General features: G+C 46.2%; 1 protein-coding gene across 1 annotated transcript; it reads left to right on the top strand.

Moving 5' to 3' along the window:
* The first annotated feature begins 1,443 nt into the window (after window positions 1-1,443).
* Window positions 1,444-6,618, top strand: NYX (nyctalopin). Its single transcript, XM_072361584.1, has 2 exons — window positions 1,444-1,723; window positions 5,219-6,618. The coding sequence occupies exons 1-2, from the start codon at window positions 1,702-1,704 to the stop codon at window positions 6,616-6,618; spliced, it is 1,422 nt and encodes a 473-aa protein (XP_072217685.1). The 5' UTR covers window positions 1,444-1,701.
* Window positions 6,619-15,788: the final 9,170 nt, after the last annotated feature.

Here is a 15,788-nt window from a genome sequence, read left to right as displayed (position 1 = left end):
ACTTCTCCCCACTGAACCGCTTTCTCACGTTGCCATCTCATTTCGGCCCCCGGGACGATCAGAACGTGAAGCTGGTGTTGCGGGGGCTGGCAGAAGAGCTCAGTGTTCCTGCAGCCTTCTCCCCGAGGTGCCTGCAGAATGAAACTCCCCAGCCAGCTGGCTGCCCACAGATGGGTATTTCCCAGAAAAGGTGATCTCAGTGCCACCCCCCCCGACAGCCTCCCCACTGCGCATTGTGCCGAGGCATCTTCTCAGTGCTGTGGTTGAGAAGGGACCACAGGAGGGCTTGTGCGGGTGGATAGCACAGAGCTGAGCCCTGCTGGAGGCAGCTTCTGCAGCACTGCTGTCAGGGTTGAGGCTGCTGACATTGCAACAGGCACATCCTGCCTCCATCGCCCCCGAACGTGGCTGCTGGAGTGAAGCTTTCCTGCTGCACTGAGCATAAATTCGTCAGGTATTCCATTTCCTAAGGGGGCTGCGAAAAGAAGCTTTTCACTTAGAAATAAAGCGTAGAGCCATTTTCCCTCTGACATGGTGAGTGCAATTACCTGAGGCATGGAGGGCTGAGATAACTCACTCAATCAGCTCCCTCTCTCCACAGAGACCATCATCATTCTGTCAGAAAAGGCTTTAAGAAGCAATTCACATCCCGAATGCAGAGTCTCCACATACTGGACCCGGCCTCGTGATTTCCACGCGGCAGCTGTAGCATCACAAGCAAAACTGTCTTTCAGACAGTGCAGTGCTCATTATTTTGAGGGCCTTACCCACCACACAAGCTCTCTGTGTTTGCAGTCCTTTTTCCCAGAGCTGCTGTTGTCTCCTCGTCCTTTAGGATCAAAGCTTATTGGCATCCTATTTGGAAAGCTCAATTAACTGCAGCCATAAGCCTGTGCTTGTCCCCAAATATAATCACGTTTAGGCTGCGCCCTCTGCCCCCACCTCCTCAGCCATTATCTAATAGGCAGTGGAGTAATGGCTTTCGTTAATGCTGTTTGAATGGCAGCAGTTCAGTTCTGGGCTTAATTTTTTTCTGATGGTGGATTGGCAGGGGGAGAAAGCGGCAGTTTGGATTGCCTGCAATCCCTGTTTTGCTTTTGGAGCTTTAGGGGATGGACATGTTCTTCCATCTCCACTAATCTCCCTCTGATATCGAGGATTTTCCTGCCATTAAATGATAGCTTGTAAGAAAAAAAATATATAAAAAATGCCAGCTTCCCAGAGGCAGAATGCAGCTAATGGCATCCCTGTGAGCAGGAGGGAGAGCACAGCCACTGCCCAGCCAGGTAAGCCATGTCTCTAGGTGCTTTCTGTTGGGAATTGTAGCTTTGGCTGCTCAGTGTGATGACCTGTTGCCCGGGAAGGTGGCCAGTCCCTGACCGTTGGTCATCTCTCCCCACCTCAGCCAGGAGCACAGCACCGTCAGCACAGCTGGAAGGAAGGAAAACCTGCAGGGTTGGCTGAGAAGGTGGATGGTGGAAGGAAGGCACCCAGCAGGGACGTGTGGAGTTCTGGGGACCTTCAAAAACCGCGCGCAAGAGGATCGTCTTCCTCAGTCTTCTTTGTAAATATAGACCTGGCAATGGGAAAATGATGCAGGCAAACAAGAGGGTGAAACCTGTCTCTGCTTTTCCCGTGTGCTTTTAGATCCCCCAAGTTTGCTTGCCAGACCTGAAATGCCACTAGTGAATAATCAAGGTAATGTTTGTCGTCATTTTAAATGGTGAGTAGCACTCTTATTCTGCATTACCCAGTAGTGGGTTGAATGGATTGTTCTGTAGGTTAGATATGGAATTACTGCAAGCATTGCCTCTTCCCTCTTCTGAAATCTCTGGCAAACACTTTTTCCATCTCTCATTCTTTCAAATTATAGTAAAGCAAAAGAGATCATCCCTGCATGGAATTTTTCTATTCCTTAATCTCGCTAATATTTGTTACATTAATGCTGAATTAAGGTACACACATCTTATCCTCATGCTGTGTCAATGAGTTGAGGGTATCATCAGCTGCCGCTCTGTCTGACAGTGTTAAAAGCCAAGAGCATCCATTGTGGGGGGGAGGGAAGGACTAAGGATGGCAAGGTGGGATGTTTCATGCTGAGAGGAGATGCATGTTTCATGGTGAGAGGAGATCTGACTGTCCGGGTGAGACTGCTTTCCTGTGATCGCAGCAGGGGGGATTTGGGAACACCTCCTTTGCATGAGAAAAAAGGAGAATGCAACAAAGGTGCTGAGGGGCTCCTCTGAACTCCTGTTGCCTGGGGGATGTTTTCCAGTTGGCTGCTCCTCAGGCATTTGCTTTCCATGTACTGCGCAGCACAGTTACACTTGTAGATCTTTCTTAGATGTGTGCTGTGAAATGCCACTAGCAGAAGACATAAATTTGGCTCTAAAAAACTTTGTGCCTAAGGAGAACATGCAGGAAATGGTTTGGGTGCAGACATCTCCTTTAATCAAGAGATCAGAGAGCAGGCAGGGAGGGGAAGGAGGGGATTTCTACACAGCACACAGTGCACACAGCTGCTGGGGGTGGTTTGCTCCAAAGGCCATGGATGGGACCAAGGTTGGAGTAGATGTAGCTGAATGCTGAGCTTGCTTGGGACAGTCTCACATATGGGGCAACCTATGCACATATGTCCCCGTGGATGTCATCCTGAACCCATGCGAGGCTCTTGTTCCAGCAACAGTACTTCCATCAGATGTTTCCAGACAGCCACCTGCAGCCAAACATTTGGGAACAGGCAAATCCTTAATCTGGCTGAACCTCAGTTTATGTAACAGCATCAAAAAAATAACATATGCCCCTGTTTGCACACAGTGATGAGGAACAGTGAAGAGGGGAGCAAAAGAAACAGCTCCTGTGCAAAGACAGAAACAACTGAGGCCAGTGCCTTGTCCCCACACTTGTCCCTTGGATCCTCATCCACCGCCTACCCAGTGCCCTGTTAAAGTCAGTAGAAGGGTTTAGGAAAAAAGGGGAATAGAATATGAAGAAATGTCAGATTGCATAAAATCCTTCTTACCTCTCCAAGTCCTTCCCTGTTTCTTTTTGAATGTCCTTTTTGCTAATTCTCCAGTCAGCATAGCATGGCCAGGCTTGGTGGGACCTCATTCCAACAGAAGCCAGAGCCGAAGTCCTTCTGGGATGCACCCTCTATTTACCTCAATCTGCCTTCCAGCCCAGTGACCAAGGGACAATTTGGGCTGACGTGGGTGGAGAGGCTGCTGGGTTGGTGCCAATGGGCACCTGCTCCTAGGTGAAGAAACTTCAGGCACTGCAAACCATACTATGTGTGTTGCTTTCCAAAAGGATGAAAGGCAGAGCAATTGTTGCTCACATTGCCATTTGATCTGTGCAGTGGAACCTTGGGTACTGTGAAAATAACAAATGGATGCTTGCTGAAAGTGATCCTTCCTTGCACAGCACCTCACAAATGTCTCTTAATCAGGAACACAGCTCAATAAGGAACAAACAGTGCAGATGTAGTGGGCCATCACTTCAATGTATGGTAGCAGGGAGAGGTGGTCCAGCTGCTGGGAGCCTCCCTCAGACAGTAAGACAGAGAATGGGGAGAAGCCCCTTCCTTGCCCTTTGGCCCCTGGGACTAGCCAGGAACACATCAGTGCTCATGTGGTCCTTACAATGCTGTTAATAAAGGTGGTTAATGGAAAAGATGATATTATTTCCAGTGGAAAAATACATGAAAGGATTTAACTTCTGTGAGGGGCAACGAACAGCAGCAGAAAAACCACCATTTGGGTGAGAAGCAGGTAAGATATGCCTTTGAGAGAGGTTACAAATCCAGATCTGTAGTATTCAGTTCTGGCTCTAATGAGTTTGTTATTTTGTCATCTTGCTGCTAGGAGTTTCCACAAGAAGTTCCAGCCTATGCTGGAACTCGTTCCCTTCATTCTTCTCTGATTTATCCCCAACAGCTTTTACATTCTTGGACATCCACCTGCTTGGGACTAACTTGACAAGAAACCACACATCACTCAGGTGGCAGACTGATAAAATGACTGGAAGTGTCTCCTCCCACCAAACCCATGACACTATGGTGGCTGTCTTAAGAACTGGCAAAACCATTCCCCTGGTGCAACTTGAGGCCATTCCCTCTCGTTCCATCTCTAGTTACATGGGAGAAGAGGTCGACCTTCATCTCACCACAGCCTCCTTTCAGGTGGCTGTAGAGAGTGATAAGGTCTCTCTCTTAAGCTTCCTCTTCTCCAATGGAAGATGGAACAATCCCAGTTCCCTCAGCTGCTCCCCATAAGACTTGTTCTCCAGACCACTCACAGCTTCATTGCTAGAGCTGCAATGTCTTTCCTGCAGTGAGGGGCCCAAAACTGAGCACAGTATTCAAGGTGTGGCCTCACCAGAGCTGCGTGCAGAGGGACGATCACTTCCCTGCACCTGCTGGCAACACTATTTCTGATACAAGCCAGGATACCATTGGCCTTCTTGGTCACCTGGGCACACTGCTGGCTCAGCTGAACACTGAACAATACCTCCAGGTCTGTTTCCTCTATACAGTCTTCCGTCCATCTGTCTCAGACCTGTAGAGTTGCCTGAGGTTGTTGTGACCAAAGTGCAGGATCCATCACTTGGCGTTGTTGAACTTCATCCCATTGGCCTCAGTCCAGTGATCCAGCCTGTCCAGATCAATAGCATACACTTACTGCCCTCCTCTGTTCTCCACCCAGAAACACTGCAGCCCCACAGTTACTGTCCTTCAAAGTATCTCTGCAGGCCCTGTGGCCAAGCTCTATCCCCACCAGCTTGCTAAGACCAAGCATGGGAATGCTGAGTCCATGTGGCCCAACCCTCATTCCAGCAGTGACATCCAGATCAGGGTGGCCAGGACCATGTCCATGTGGCTTCTGAAGTTTTCTATGGAGGACACTCCACAGCCACTCTGGGCAACCTGCTCCAATCAGGCTGGATGATTTCCCCTCTTAGGGAAAGAAATTCCACAGAAAGGATGCAGTAGGAAACTCAGGCTTTCCCAGAGGGTCTATAAACACCAGCAGATTCCTAGGAATTGTTCACAAGGGCTTCTTAGCACAGGCATACAAATACCATGTGACAATTAGCCTTCCTAGAAGGGAGGCAGAGGCAGCATAATATTTCTTCTTGTGTCATAACTAATATGTTTGCTAATGTCTCCTGTTTTTCTCTTCTCACACCTTCATGGGGTCGGAACAATCCTTGCTGTCAGTGATCCTTTGGGTGCCCCATGTCCACGCGGTGTGGGCCTGCGTGCGGTCCTGCCCTGCCAACTGTGTGTGCACCCAGGAACGGAGCTGCTCTGTCCTCTGTGACCGTGCCGGCCTGGGGCAGATCCCCAGTGAATTCCCTTGCGAAGCTTCCTCTATTAACCTGGACAAAAACAGCATCAAGTTCCTCTCTGAGAGAGCCTTCGGTACTTTGCCTTCCCTTAAATCACTGTCCCTCAACCACAACAATATCTCCTTCATCACTCCGGGGGCTTTCAAAGGGTTGCCCAGCCTGACAGAGCTGAAGATGGCCCACAACGAATACATCCGCTACCTGCACACACGGACATTCACTGCTCTCAGGCGGCTGGTCAAGTTGGACCTGGCGGACTGCAACCTCTTCAACATCCCAGACAGGATCTTCATTGAGCTGCCCTCTCTGCAGGAGCTTTTCTGCTTCCAGAACAACTTCCGAAGGATCCCAGGTGCCATCAGGGGCATGGAGAATCTGACCCATGTCTACCTGGAGAGAAACAGGATCGAAGCGGTAGCCTACAACTCCCTGCAGGGCCTGACCAGGCTGAAATATCTGAATCTGCAAGACAACAGGATAAATGTTGTTCATGAGCGAGCTTTTCAGGGCTGCCGAAAGATGGAGTACCTGTACCTGAATGACAATTTGATCAGCGAGCTTCCAGAAAATTCCTTTGATGGCCTGAGGTGCCTGAAAATGCTCAACCTAGGGGGGAATTTCCTCAGGAACGTTTCCAACACTTGGTTCAGGGACCTGGTGGAGCTGGAGGTCCTCTATCTGGACCGCAACAGGATCAACTACATTGAGGAGGGGGCTTTTGAGAACCTCACCAGCCTGGTCTCCTTGCACTTGAACAGCAACAACCTGACGACCTTGCCCTTCTCTGTCTTCCAGCCTGTGTACTTCCTGGGGCGGTTGTACCTCTTCCGCAACCCCTGGGAGTGCGATTGCCGCATTGAATGGCTGAAGGAGTGGATGGAGAACTACAGACTTGTCAGGGACATTCCCTGTGCCTCCCCGTCCTCTGTAGCAGGGATTGACCTAATGGATGTGCTCTACGATAGATCACCAGAAGGTTACTGTCTTGACCCCGTGGAGCTAAATGTCACATCTGACAGCCCAACCCCAAGTGGCGAGCCTTTCTCTACCACAGAGAGCAGGTTCAACAGCCTTATTTCTAAACTCTTGCTTCAGATGGGCCTTCCTGAAGAGGTGGAGAACGCTACTGAAGTCTTCAGTAATGCTACGCAACTGGATGGACTTGCTGATGGGGTTACTTCTGGCACAAGGGAAGACAGGAGCAAAGCCATCTCCCTCTCTTTCCACCTTCCAGCACTTCTTACAGTGGTTATTTTCCAGGGCAAGTAATGCAAAGGCTGCCTGAATCATGTGTCCTGCTGGAGCTTTTAGTCTTTGTCCCTTCTTTGCCTTGGGCACTGCCCAGTGTTGCTACAAAACATTGCTGTCCCTTTTAAACAGGAGGATGGTACCTGTGGAGGGTCTGGGGTGAACATGGTGTTTTGGGTTTGATGTCAGATAGGGATTTTGTTCTTCTTCTCCCTGCTATCCTGACACATCTGGTTGGAAAACCAGAGATACCCATTTTTGTCAAAACAGTCTTCCCCGAGGAAAAGCTTTCAACACAACAGTTCACTCCTCAATGTCTGTTTCAAATGTTCAGTTCATTTTTCAATGAATATATTGTTTCAAGGAATATACTGTTTTTATTTATTGGTTATTTCATGTCCTGATAGCAGGAGAGGAATATGGCAATGACAAATGTAGACAGGCTGTACTGTACTGTTTTATATTTCTATCAGTCATTAATATTTATCACACAATACTTACCATACATGACTTATCATATTGTGGTATACATGTTCATATGAAATGATGGGACATATACAATCCCTTATTACTACTAAAATGTCACAAAATTAGAATAAAAATTGAAATGCATTTAAACTACCCTTTCTAACATTTCCCTAAACCTTTTTTTTCTCCACCCTTGCTTTTTCACAAAAAATTCAGTGTAAACATGAACTTCAGAGACCATCGAATCACAGAATGGTTTGAGCTGGAAGGGACCTCAAAGCCCACCCACCCCAACCCCTGCTGTGGGCAGGGCTGCCCCCACCAGCTCAGGCTGCCCAGGGCCCCATCCAACCTGGCCTTGAGATGTTGAAGATATCCATGGGTTGGTAGCCCTGGACACAGCCATTTCTGACACACAACTGGTTTTGTTCACCTGCAGAAAGCAAGAAGGGTCAGTGCTACTGGATGGTTGGACAGGGATCCTGTGGATATCATGGAACCCAAGATCTGTAGGTGAGAGCCTGGTGTGAGGTGGCACATCCATTAGCTCCCCATCCCTTCCCCATATCACACTCCAGTGGCCACTCAAAAACAGAAGCAAAGGACAGGACACCTGGAGATAGACTTTGGCCTTTAAACAGTATTGGGTTACATGGAAGTTTCATGCAAGAAACTTCTTACAAAAGAGTTCAATGCTTTGAATCATAGCATCATAGAATGTTGGAAAAGACCGCAAACACTCTCCACAATAGAATATCCCGAGTTGGAAGAGACATGTAAGGATCACTGAATCCATAAGGAGCATCAGAAAAGATACGTTGGGCCAGGTCTTTGACACTGGCCAGTCCAGAGCAGCTGTGACTAGGAGCAGATCCCTTGGTCTCAAACAGTGCCAGCACTTGAGCATGCCAGGGGAACAACCCGCAAAGTGTCCCACAGACCTTGTAGCAAACTGCTGTGGTGAAAGCTGACACGAACTCACACAAAATAACTATGCATTCCTAACCTGCCACAGCAGCTGCTTCCTTAAAATGGATGCTCCTTTTTTTCTCCCTGTCTGAATATGTCCATGTATTTTGTCACCAAAAAGGCTTCAGGACTTGCTCCTCAGGGCTGCCTGGTTTCGTGTGCAGAGAAAATGATCTGCTGCTTTGTAATTAGCACCAGGAATTTCTAAGAGTGGTCAACACCAAGCAATCCCTGTCAGAATGGCCCCTCAGCTATCTGTAATTAGACCACAGCTTTTTCCCTCAGTGAAGAAAGATGGCAGATGGTTTGATAAATGCCTGTTTGACCTGTTCCATGAACTAAATGCAATGAGTTTGGATTTCCAGGCTATTTATGAATCCATTAATCTTCTTAAAAGCTAAATTCATCTCTGTATTATGAAAGGCTGTTTTTCAAACCCAGTCCAGCCAAATGCTGTAGATGCGCATTATGTTAAGGATGCTTCTACAGGAGCAGTGCTTCATCCTGTCAGGAAAGGTTTGTCAATAGGTTTGACACAGATGGTGGCACTCTGGGAACAAAAGGTCATGTTTCACTTCCTGTAGGATGGATGTTCAATGAGTGAATTGTTTTATGACCCATGCTTTCATTTTCTGTGCTGAAATGCATTAGAGCTGAGGATTGTCTTACTGTGTAATTGAAAGAGTGTGGCTTTCAAGTTAATTATTGCTTCAGATATGCTTCTTTATCTGCAAGAATGACAGATAGATTAGAGCTGAATGTGAAATGCCTGAAAATGGCAGAGATTCCTCTGTGAAGCAAAGGACAAGGAGAGTGTCTGTAATATACTGCAGCATGACCATAGAATTATGGAACCAGAGGATCATAGAATCCTAGAATCACCAAGGTTGGAAAAGACAGTAGCTGGCAAGTGAGCCCTTTGGCTCCACCAGCAGAAGCCTGAGTCTGTGCATGACACTTCCCCTTTCTTCCCTCTCCTACATCATTTTTTCATCCCCATAGCTCTCTGTGCTCAGCTTGAGCATCACTTTTGGTCTGCACTTACCTGAAGCAGAAGCCACTCAAATCCTGAGAGGACTTCCAGTATCCTGAAAGCTTGAATTAGACTCCAAGTGCCCAGTTCATTGTGCCACAAGCCTTGTTTCTGAGGTCACAGCAAAGTGCTGGTGTAGTTAGATGTCAACCCATAACTGATTTTATGTTATTTTCAAATTCTCAATTAGAAAACAAGATGAAGTAGGGATCTGCCTTTTGACTGAATACTTTGTCCTTCTACTACTTGATGGAAGGTTTCTCAGAATGTTGTATTTGCTGTTCTGCTTATCTCGTGGAGTCTTACCGTGTCTTTCTGCTTTGGCAAGAGATGTGAAATTCAGGGTAAGAAAAATCACTGTAATGATAACTACTGCTAGAATGGCAGAAAATGCCCTCCAGCTGACACTGGAGCCTCACTGCCAGTTTTGAAGTGAGTGCTGTCATTCAGTATTCGGATAATTCTTGGTTTGATGACATCTTGCTATTAGCTCTTAAAAAAATTAGATCTTGAAATTGGTGTTTTCCCTTGATAATAGTTGTGATCATAAATTCAAGAGGAGCCAAATGAACTGAGACAAAATGGCTTACTCTACAAAACTGCTATTCCTCCACTGCAGTACATGAAGCCTTGCAGGAAAGTAGCCTGCTGTAGTCACTGCTGCCCTAGTGAGAACTTCATAGGACGGGGCTGGCTTGGGTAAGAAAAGAACACTTTCTAGTTACATTAAACACAGCGTTTAAAATGCCCACTTTATTAGAATCAATATATGAGTTTGTTGCACTAACACTAATAATATAAATCCCTCCTCTCTTCTTGCCCACTGCCCGAATCTGATTGATAAAGACCCACGGAGTTTGAGATTTCCATTGTGAAGAATCAGCTGTGCCCGCCTCAATGGGTCCTTCTTTTGGAACAAAACAGGCCTTCTAGACTGCAATCTCTAAAATAAAACGAGTACAAATATGGCAAATACCAGATGCTTCTCAACAGACTAGATCTTAACCAAAGCCTGATTTTGTTGACCCCGTGGTTAGCCTGTCTGATCTTGTACTCTGTGGTTAGTCTCAGCCTTGAATGTGAAAAGTTCATTACTTCTGCAGTTTTTCTCACTTTGACCTTTACCACATCCTTCGATTTTTATTATACTTCCCTCTTAATTTCTCTCTCTTAAAGATTGATTTAAAGCCTTAATATAAAGCATAAAGCTTATATTCCCTACAAAGGATCCCAAAGCATTTAAAAAAGACCTAAAAACTTCCATTCATTTTACTATACTTCCTCAACCCACTCTTTACTTTGTGTGGACACCCCACTTATTTGATTTTTTGGATTAAGAGAGAATTTCATTTAGCACTCATTCAGTTTCTAAGAGCAGGACAGGGAGGGGTGAGATGACCTGTGACCTAGACCAGCTTAAACTGTCCTTCTGAACCTCACAAACCATCTCTTAGCCTCCTGTAACTGCTTGCTCCTCTTCCAAGCTGCTTTTGCTGGTACCTCTGCTAAGCTGCTGCAACAGAGCTGTGCTTGAAGCTGAGTTTCTGATTTTACTGAGTGACTTACTCATGCCCACGTGGGCCTGGTGAAAAGGCTTAAGTGTTTCTGTTAATAGGCCCCACACTATAGTTAAAGACACTGTACAAGGACTTCTATCATTAGTTCTATTTACTGCAGACAGGTTGATTTGAAGATTACGTTTCTGCAGCTCTTCTACCTTGTCCCACAATTTCCTGGCACCAGGACATGAGCAGTCTCTGAGTTGGTTAAAGCACTCAGCTGCCCTCATTGAGAGGATGAGCAAGAAGTGAGCATCCAGCAACTGCTAAGACCTGACGGTGTACAATGAAATGTCTATGGGAAATATCTGTCTTCAACTGGAATAAGGTCAAGTTTTTAAGTCATACCCGGTATAATAAAAATTAGGAGGACTTTCCTTCCCCAGTGTACTGCGCTGTGGTTGTGTGAGACCACGACATGAAGCACTGGTTGTGTGGGGTCCCCTGGGATGTTCATCCTGACACAGCCCTGACCTGCCCCGCAGCCCAGAGGTGGCGGAGGCCTCAGGAGGGCGCTTGTTCATGCATCTCCTGGGTTACTGTAGACATAGCCCAGCTTGTGACAGCTGGGCAGGAACTGCTGCTTCTCACAACCTAATGCCTAATGCCCCTCCTGGGTGCTCACTGCAGGAGCTGGGTGGCTCAAAGGACAGCAGAGGCCAGGCGGTGAGGTACAGGAGGTGATACCAGAAGGCCAGCTGCATCCTGGGCTGCATCAAAGGAGGGGTGGCCAGCAGGGAGAGGGTGGGGATTGTCTGCCTCTGGTCTGCTCTCATGAGGACTCACTTGTAGTACTGCATCTGGGTCTGAGGCCCCCAGCATAAGGAAGACTTAGAGCTGTTGGAGCAGGTCCAGAGGAGACCATGGAGATGATCAGAGGGCTGGAGAACTTATATGAAGAAAGGCTGAGGGAACTGAAGTTGTTCAGCCTGGAGAAGGATCTGGGGAGACCTCAGTGCTGCCTTCTGGTCCTTAAAAGGAGCTTATAAACAGCAGGGCGGCTGACTCCTTACACAGTCTAACAGTGATAGGATAAGGGGAATGGTTTTAACTAAAAGAAGGAAGATTTAGGTTAGCTGTTAGGGGGGAATTCTTTCCCCAGAGGGCGGTGAGGCGCTGGCACAGCTGCCCAGAGAAGCTGTGGTGTCCCATCCCTGGAGGTGCTCAAGTCCAGGTTGGATGGGGCTCTGGGCAGTCTGAGCTGGCGGAGGGCAGCCCTGCTCATGGCAGGGGTTGGGGCTTTGAGGTCCCTTCCAGCCCAAACCATTCAGTGATTCTATAATCTGCCCAGTACTTGCTCCAGATCTGGGTGGGCACTGGGAACTCTGCAGAATATGCCTGCAGCTGAAAGGATGTGGACTGTATGCAAGCAAAACTTCTCCATATTTGAAGGCATAGAGATACTGCGGAGGCAGAAGGGGAGGCTGAGGGAGGCTCTGGCAGGCACGGAGGGGCACCATCCTGTATCATGCTGTATAATTATAAAAATGTAAAAACATAGAAAATTAAAATGTTGAAAGATAAGTTTATCATATATTCTAATTATAATACTGCAGTATAGACATATTGTACTGGTGATGATGGTACAACTTGAGCAAGCAGAATTCATCAGTTATGCCTACAGAGAGGAATGGGAATTTCCCAGGCTGGCCTTTAAAACAAATTGTATTGGCCAAATGCTCTGGATTAGATACATTCCCAAAACAACACCAGGTTATGTTACATTTGTAAAGTCTTACAGCAGTAAAACCATTTATCTGTGTGTGACTTCACATGATTTTATGCTAAAGCATATGAATGCAACAAATATTTTAAACACTGAACTTAAGATTTCAGTATAAAGTTTCAACAGGCTGGTGTTAATGGCAAAATCAACCAGTGAAAACCTGCAAGGGAACTCTGTGCTCAGACTCATGGATTTCCCTGCAGCATTCCCCACGGAATGCAAACTTCCCTGTGCAGCAGCTACTGTCTACCCAGAGAAGGCCAGGCCCTCCTTCAGGAGACAACGGACACCAGTCACAGAGCTCTGATGCCTGAGCCCATTGTATTTAGCTCTATTTAGTCCATTCTGAACAGCAACATGAAGCTTTTCGCATTTCTGGTTTCCATATGCAACCAAGAGTAGAGTTTGTGTAACTCTAGGTGGAGACTGATTGCTGTCTGAATCACCCTCAGTGATCTCCCTCTTCTAAACTAATTGTTTTAACAATGGAAACCAGATAAAGATGTGGAAAACAATCTAATGAAAACACAAGACTGGAATGAAAGTCAAAGCTTCTTGGAATTACTGGAAGTCCCTCCATTGCCTTCATAAACCTTTTTGACAGAGCTGTTGTTTTTGTTACATCTACCCCAGCAGACACAACTGGGTGTAAGGCACAGTGAGGAGACATCTAAGACATTCAATTCAGTGAAAAGGGAATTAGTTTAAAAAGGAATGAAAAAATCCCATAAACCCAGAACCCCTTAATTTCCACCTATATAGGATGGATTGGTTAGAATTCAGTATTATGTTCTGCAACACTACTGCAAACTGTAACATCTCCATTTTTTTTATATATAAAATATTCAACAAAATTACTAATCAAACTCTCCCCAGCTCCTTCTGGTTCATATGGATATTGATCATCAAATGACTTTTGTAATAAGGATATTAAGTATTACAGAGGTGAAGGATGTTAGGAAAATGCATTAAGTTTGTGAGTGCGAAGCCACCCACTCCCTCCTCTCACTCACCCAGAGATGAACTCCAGAATAACCCAATTCTGCACTCCTGTGTCTGTGTGAACTTCCTCCACACATCCAGTGGATTAGTGCAATAGCAGATCTGGGCATGGGTTGAGTTGCCCCTGCTCTGCTGTGTCTCTTTTAAAAGTTGGCTCATTCCTTGTTTCTTTGACTGTGACACTGAGCACAATCCGCATGCTGCCTCTGCTTTTCTCAAGGCTTGCCCCACTACCACAGCCATTTTGTGAAGAAGAAGTCTCCATCTGGACGGCTGGACATGGGGGAAAACAGACTCATGTTTCAGCTCCAAGATGAATTATACTTCAAAGCCAACTGCTACCAGCTCAACTTCCACAACACAGGTACAGCTTCAAGTCATGTATTAATCATAAGAACAGAGAGATGTGGCCCAATTTATTTTACTTATTTCTAATACTCCCATACTACAGAATGCATGGCCGTGCATATACATGCACTGTTTTATTTCTTCTTAGAAAGAGAAGGGTAAAACTGCATGAAAAGCGATCAATTTCCTTACTGTCTAGAATATTAACTGAGGTCTCAGTTAGAGGAAAGTCATCTGTCTCCCGGATAAGAACTAATTATTTATGTACTTTTCCAAATATTCATTTCAATGATGACATTATGAAGTCATTTCCTTAGAGGCTAAGAACAAGAATGGATGGAATATTGAATTCAGTTTGTACATCAGATTACTGGCTTCAGTATCCAGTTACAAAACATCCACCCCCCTTCAATGCTGCTTAGGCCCTTACGTCTCACTTTCTGTTTGTCCTCTCAGAATCAAGTGGGTAACCTTGTTAGTGATGTTTCTGAAGTAAGTGGAGATCTTTTCACTCAGAACCTTGTAGTGCTGCATCTTTCTCCACCAAAATTAAATAAAAAGATGGAAGAATAAAGTTTTACTGGTAAGATCAAAAACGTCCGTCTGATTTTCAATAGCTGCATGACAGTACCCAGGATCATCTATATTAAGTTACCATTTCAATACAATAATCTTACCACTCTGAGACATAGAATAACCTAGTGTACTTTCATTATGCTGAGGGAAACAGAGGTTAATGAACACTTACTGGGCCAACTTAACATCTGAAATCACAGTCATCAGACTGAGGAAGCATACTGGTAAGATCAAGTTTTCTCTACAAATCTATGAGCTCCTGTACAACAGTAAACTATTAAAGGGGCAAACGGGAACACTTGTTTTTTCCCAACCCCAGGGCTGCTTCTGAGGTCACATGCAGCACAACTTTAGAGAAGTCCAAGAGGCACTCCAAATTATGCAGTGATTCTTACAACACTAGGAGTCCCTTCTCCAGTTGGAAGATGGAAAAGAGATTCTAACATTAGCTCTGTACCTTCATGAGCTTTCCCTGTGTGAGCAAAACTGCCTGCTGAATTTATGGCAGCTTTTTGTCTTCTATTTACCACACAAATAACCTAGATGTACCAACAGGGTTTGGGCAGGAGGCTGGGAGGTGTGGATGGGGTGAACTGAGGCACTGCGGGCTTGCTCTATGCTGTCTGTGACTGTGCTGAAACTGCTTCGAGGAGCTCAGGGGCTGTATGACAGGGCTGCCTGGGTGCATTCTAAGTGAATTTCTTGCTGCTTAAGGTTCCTACTAGGAAAACAGTCTCTGGTGAAGCAGTAATGCTAACTGCATCCAGTTAGTGATGTGCCTTACTGCATCCAGGTCTGGAGCCTCCAATACAAGAAAGACAAGGAACGGTTGGAGAGGGTCCAGAGGAGGGCCAGTAAGATGATCAGATCTGGGGCTGGAGCACCTCCCCTATGAAGACAGGCTGAGGGAGATGGGCTTGTTCAGTCTGGAGTAGAGAAGGCTGTAGGGTGACCTCATTGCAGCCTGTCAGCACTTAAAGGGAGCCTGTAAACAGGAGGGGAGTCAACTCTTTACAAGGGTAGATAGTGGCAGGACAAGGGGAAATAGTTTTAAGTTGAAGGAGGGAAGATTTAGATTGGATGTCAGAGACAAGTTCTTTACTATGAGAATGGTGAGGTGATGGCACAGCTGCCCAGAGAGGTTGTGGATGCCCCATCCCTGGAGGTGTTCAAGGCCAGGTTGGATGGGGCCCTGGGCTGCCTGGTCTAGTATTAGATATGGAGGTTGGTGGCCCCACATGCAGCAGGGGGTTGGAGCTTCGTGATCCTTGAGGTCCCTTCCAACCCAAACCATTCTATGATTCCAGTTTTTATCTCTTGATAAAAGGCTATACAATGGGAATTGAAGACACGAAGATTTCCGAGTTAGTCTTTTTACAGCATAATATTAACTGAATAGTAGCTCCACTTAGGAGAAGAAAAGTATACTGATTCTATTCAGTCACCACTTAAGTCATCTACATAAGGCAGAAGCACCTTTGGGGGCTTTATGAGTTTTCTTTCCTTACAG

The sequence above is a fragment of the Excalfactoria chinensis genome, chromosome 1 (assembly GCF_039878825.1).
Source record: "Excalfactoria chinensis isolate bCotChi1 chromosome 1, bCotChi1.hap2, whole genome shotgun sequence".
Classification (NCBI taxonomy): domain Eukaryota; kingdom Metazoa; phylum Chordata; class Aves; order Galliformes; family Phasianidae; genus Excalfactoria; species Excalfactoria chinensis.
Note: the sequence above shows the minus strand (reverse complement) of the source record. Positions and strands in the feature narration are given on the sequence as shown.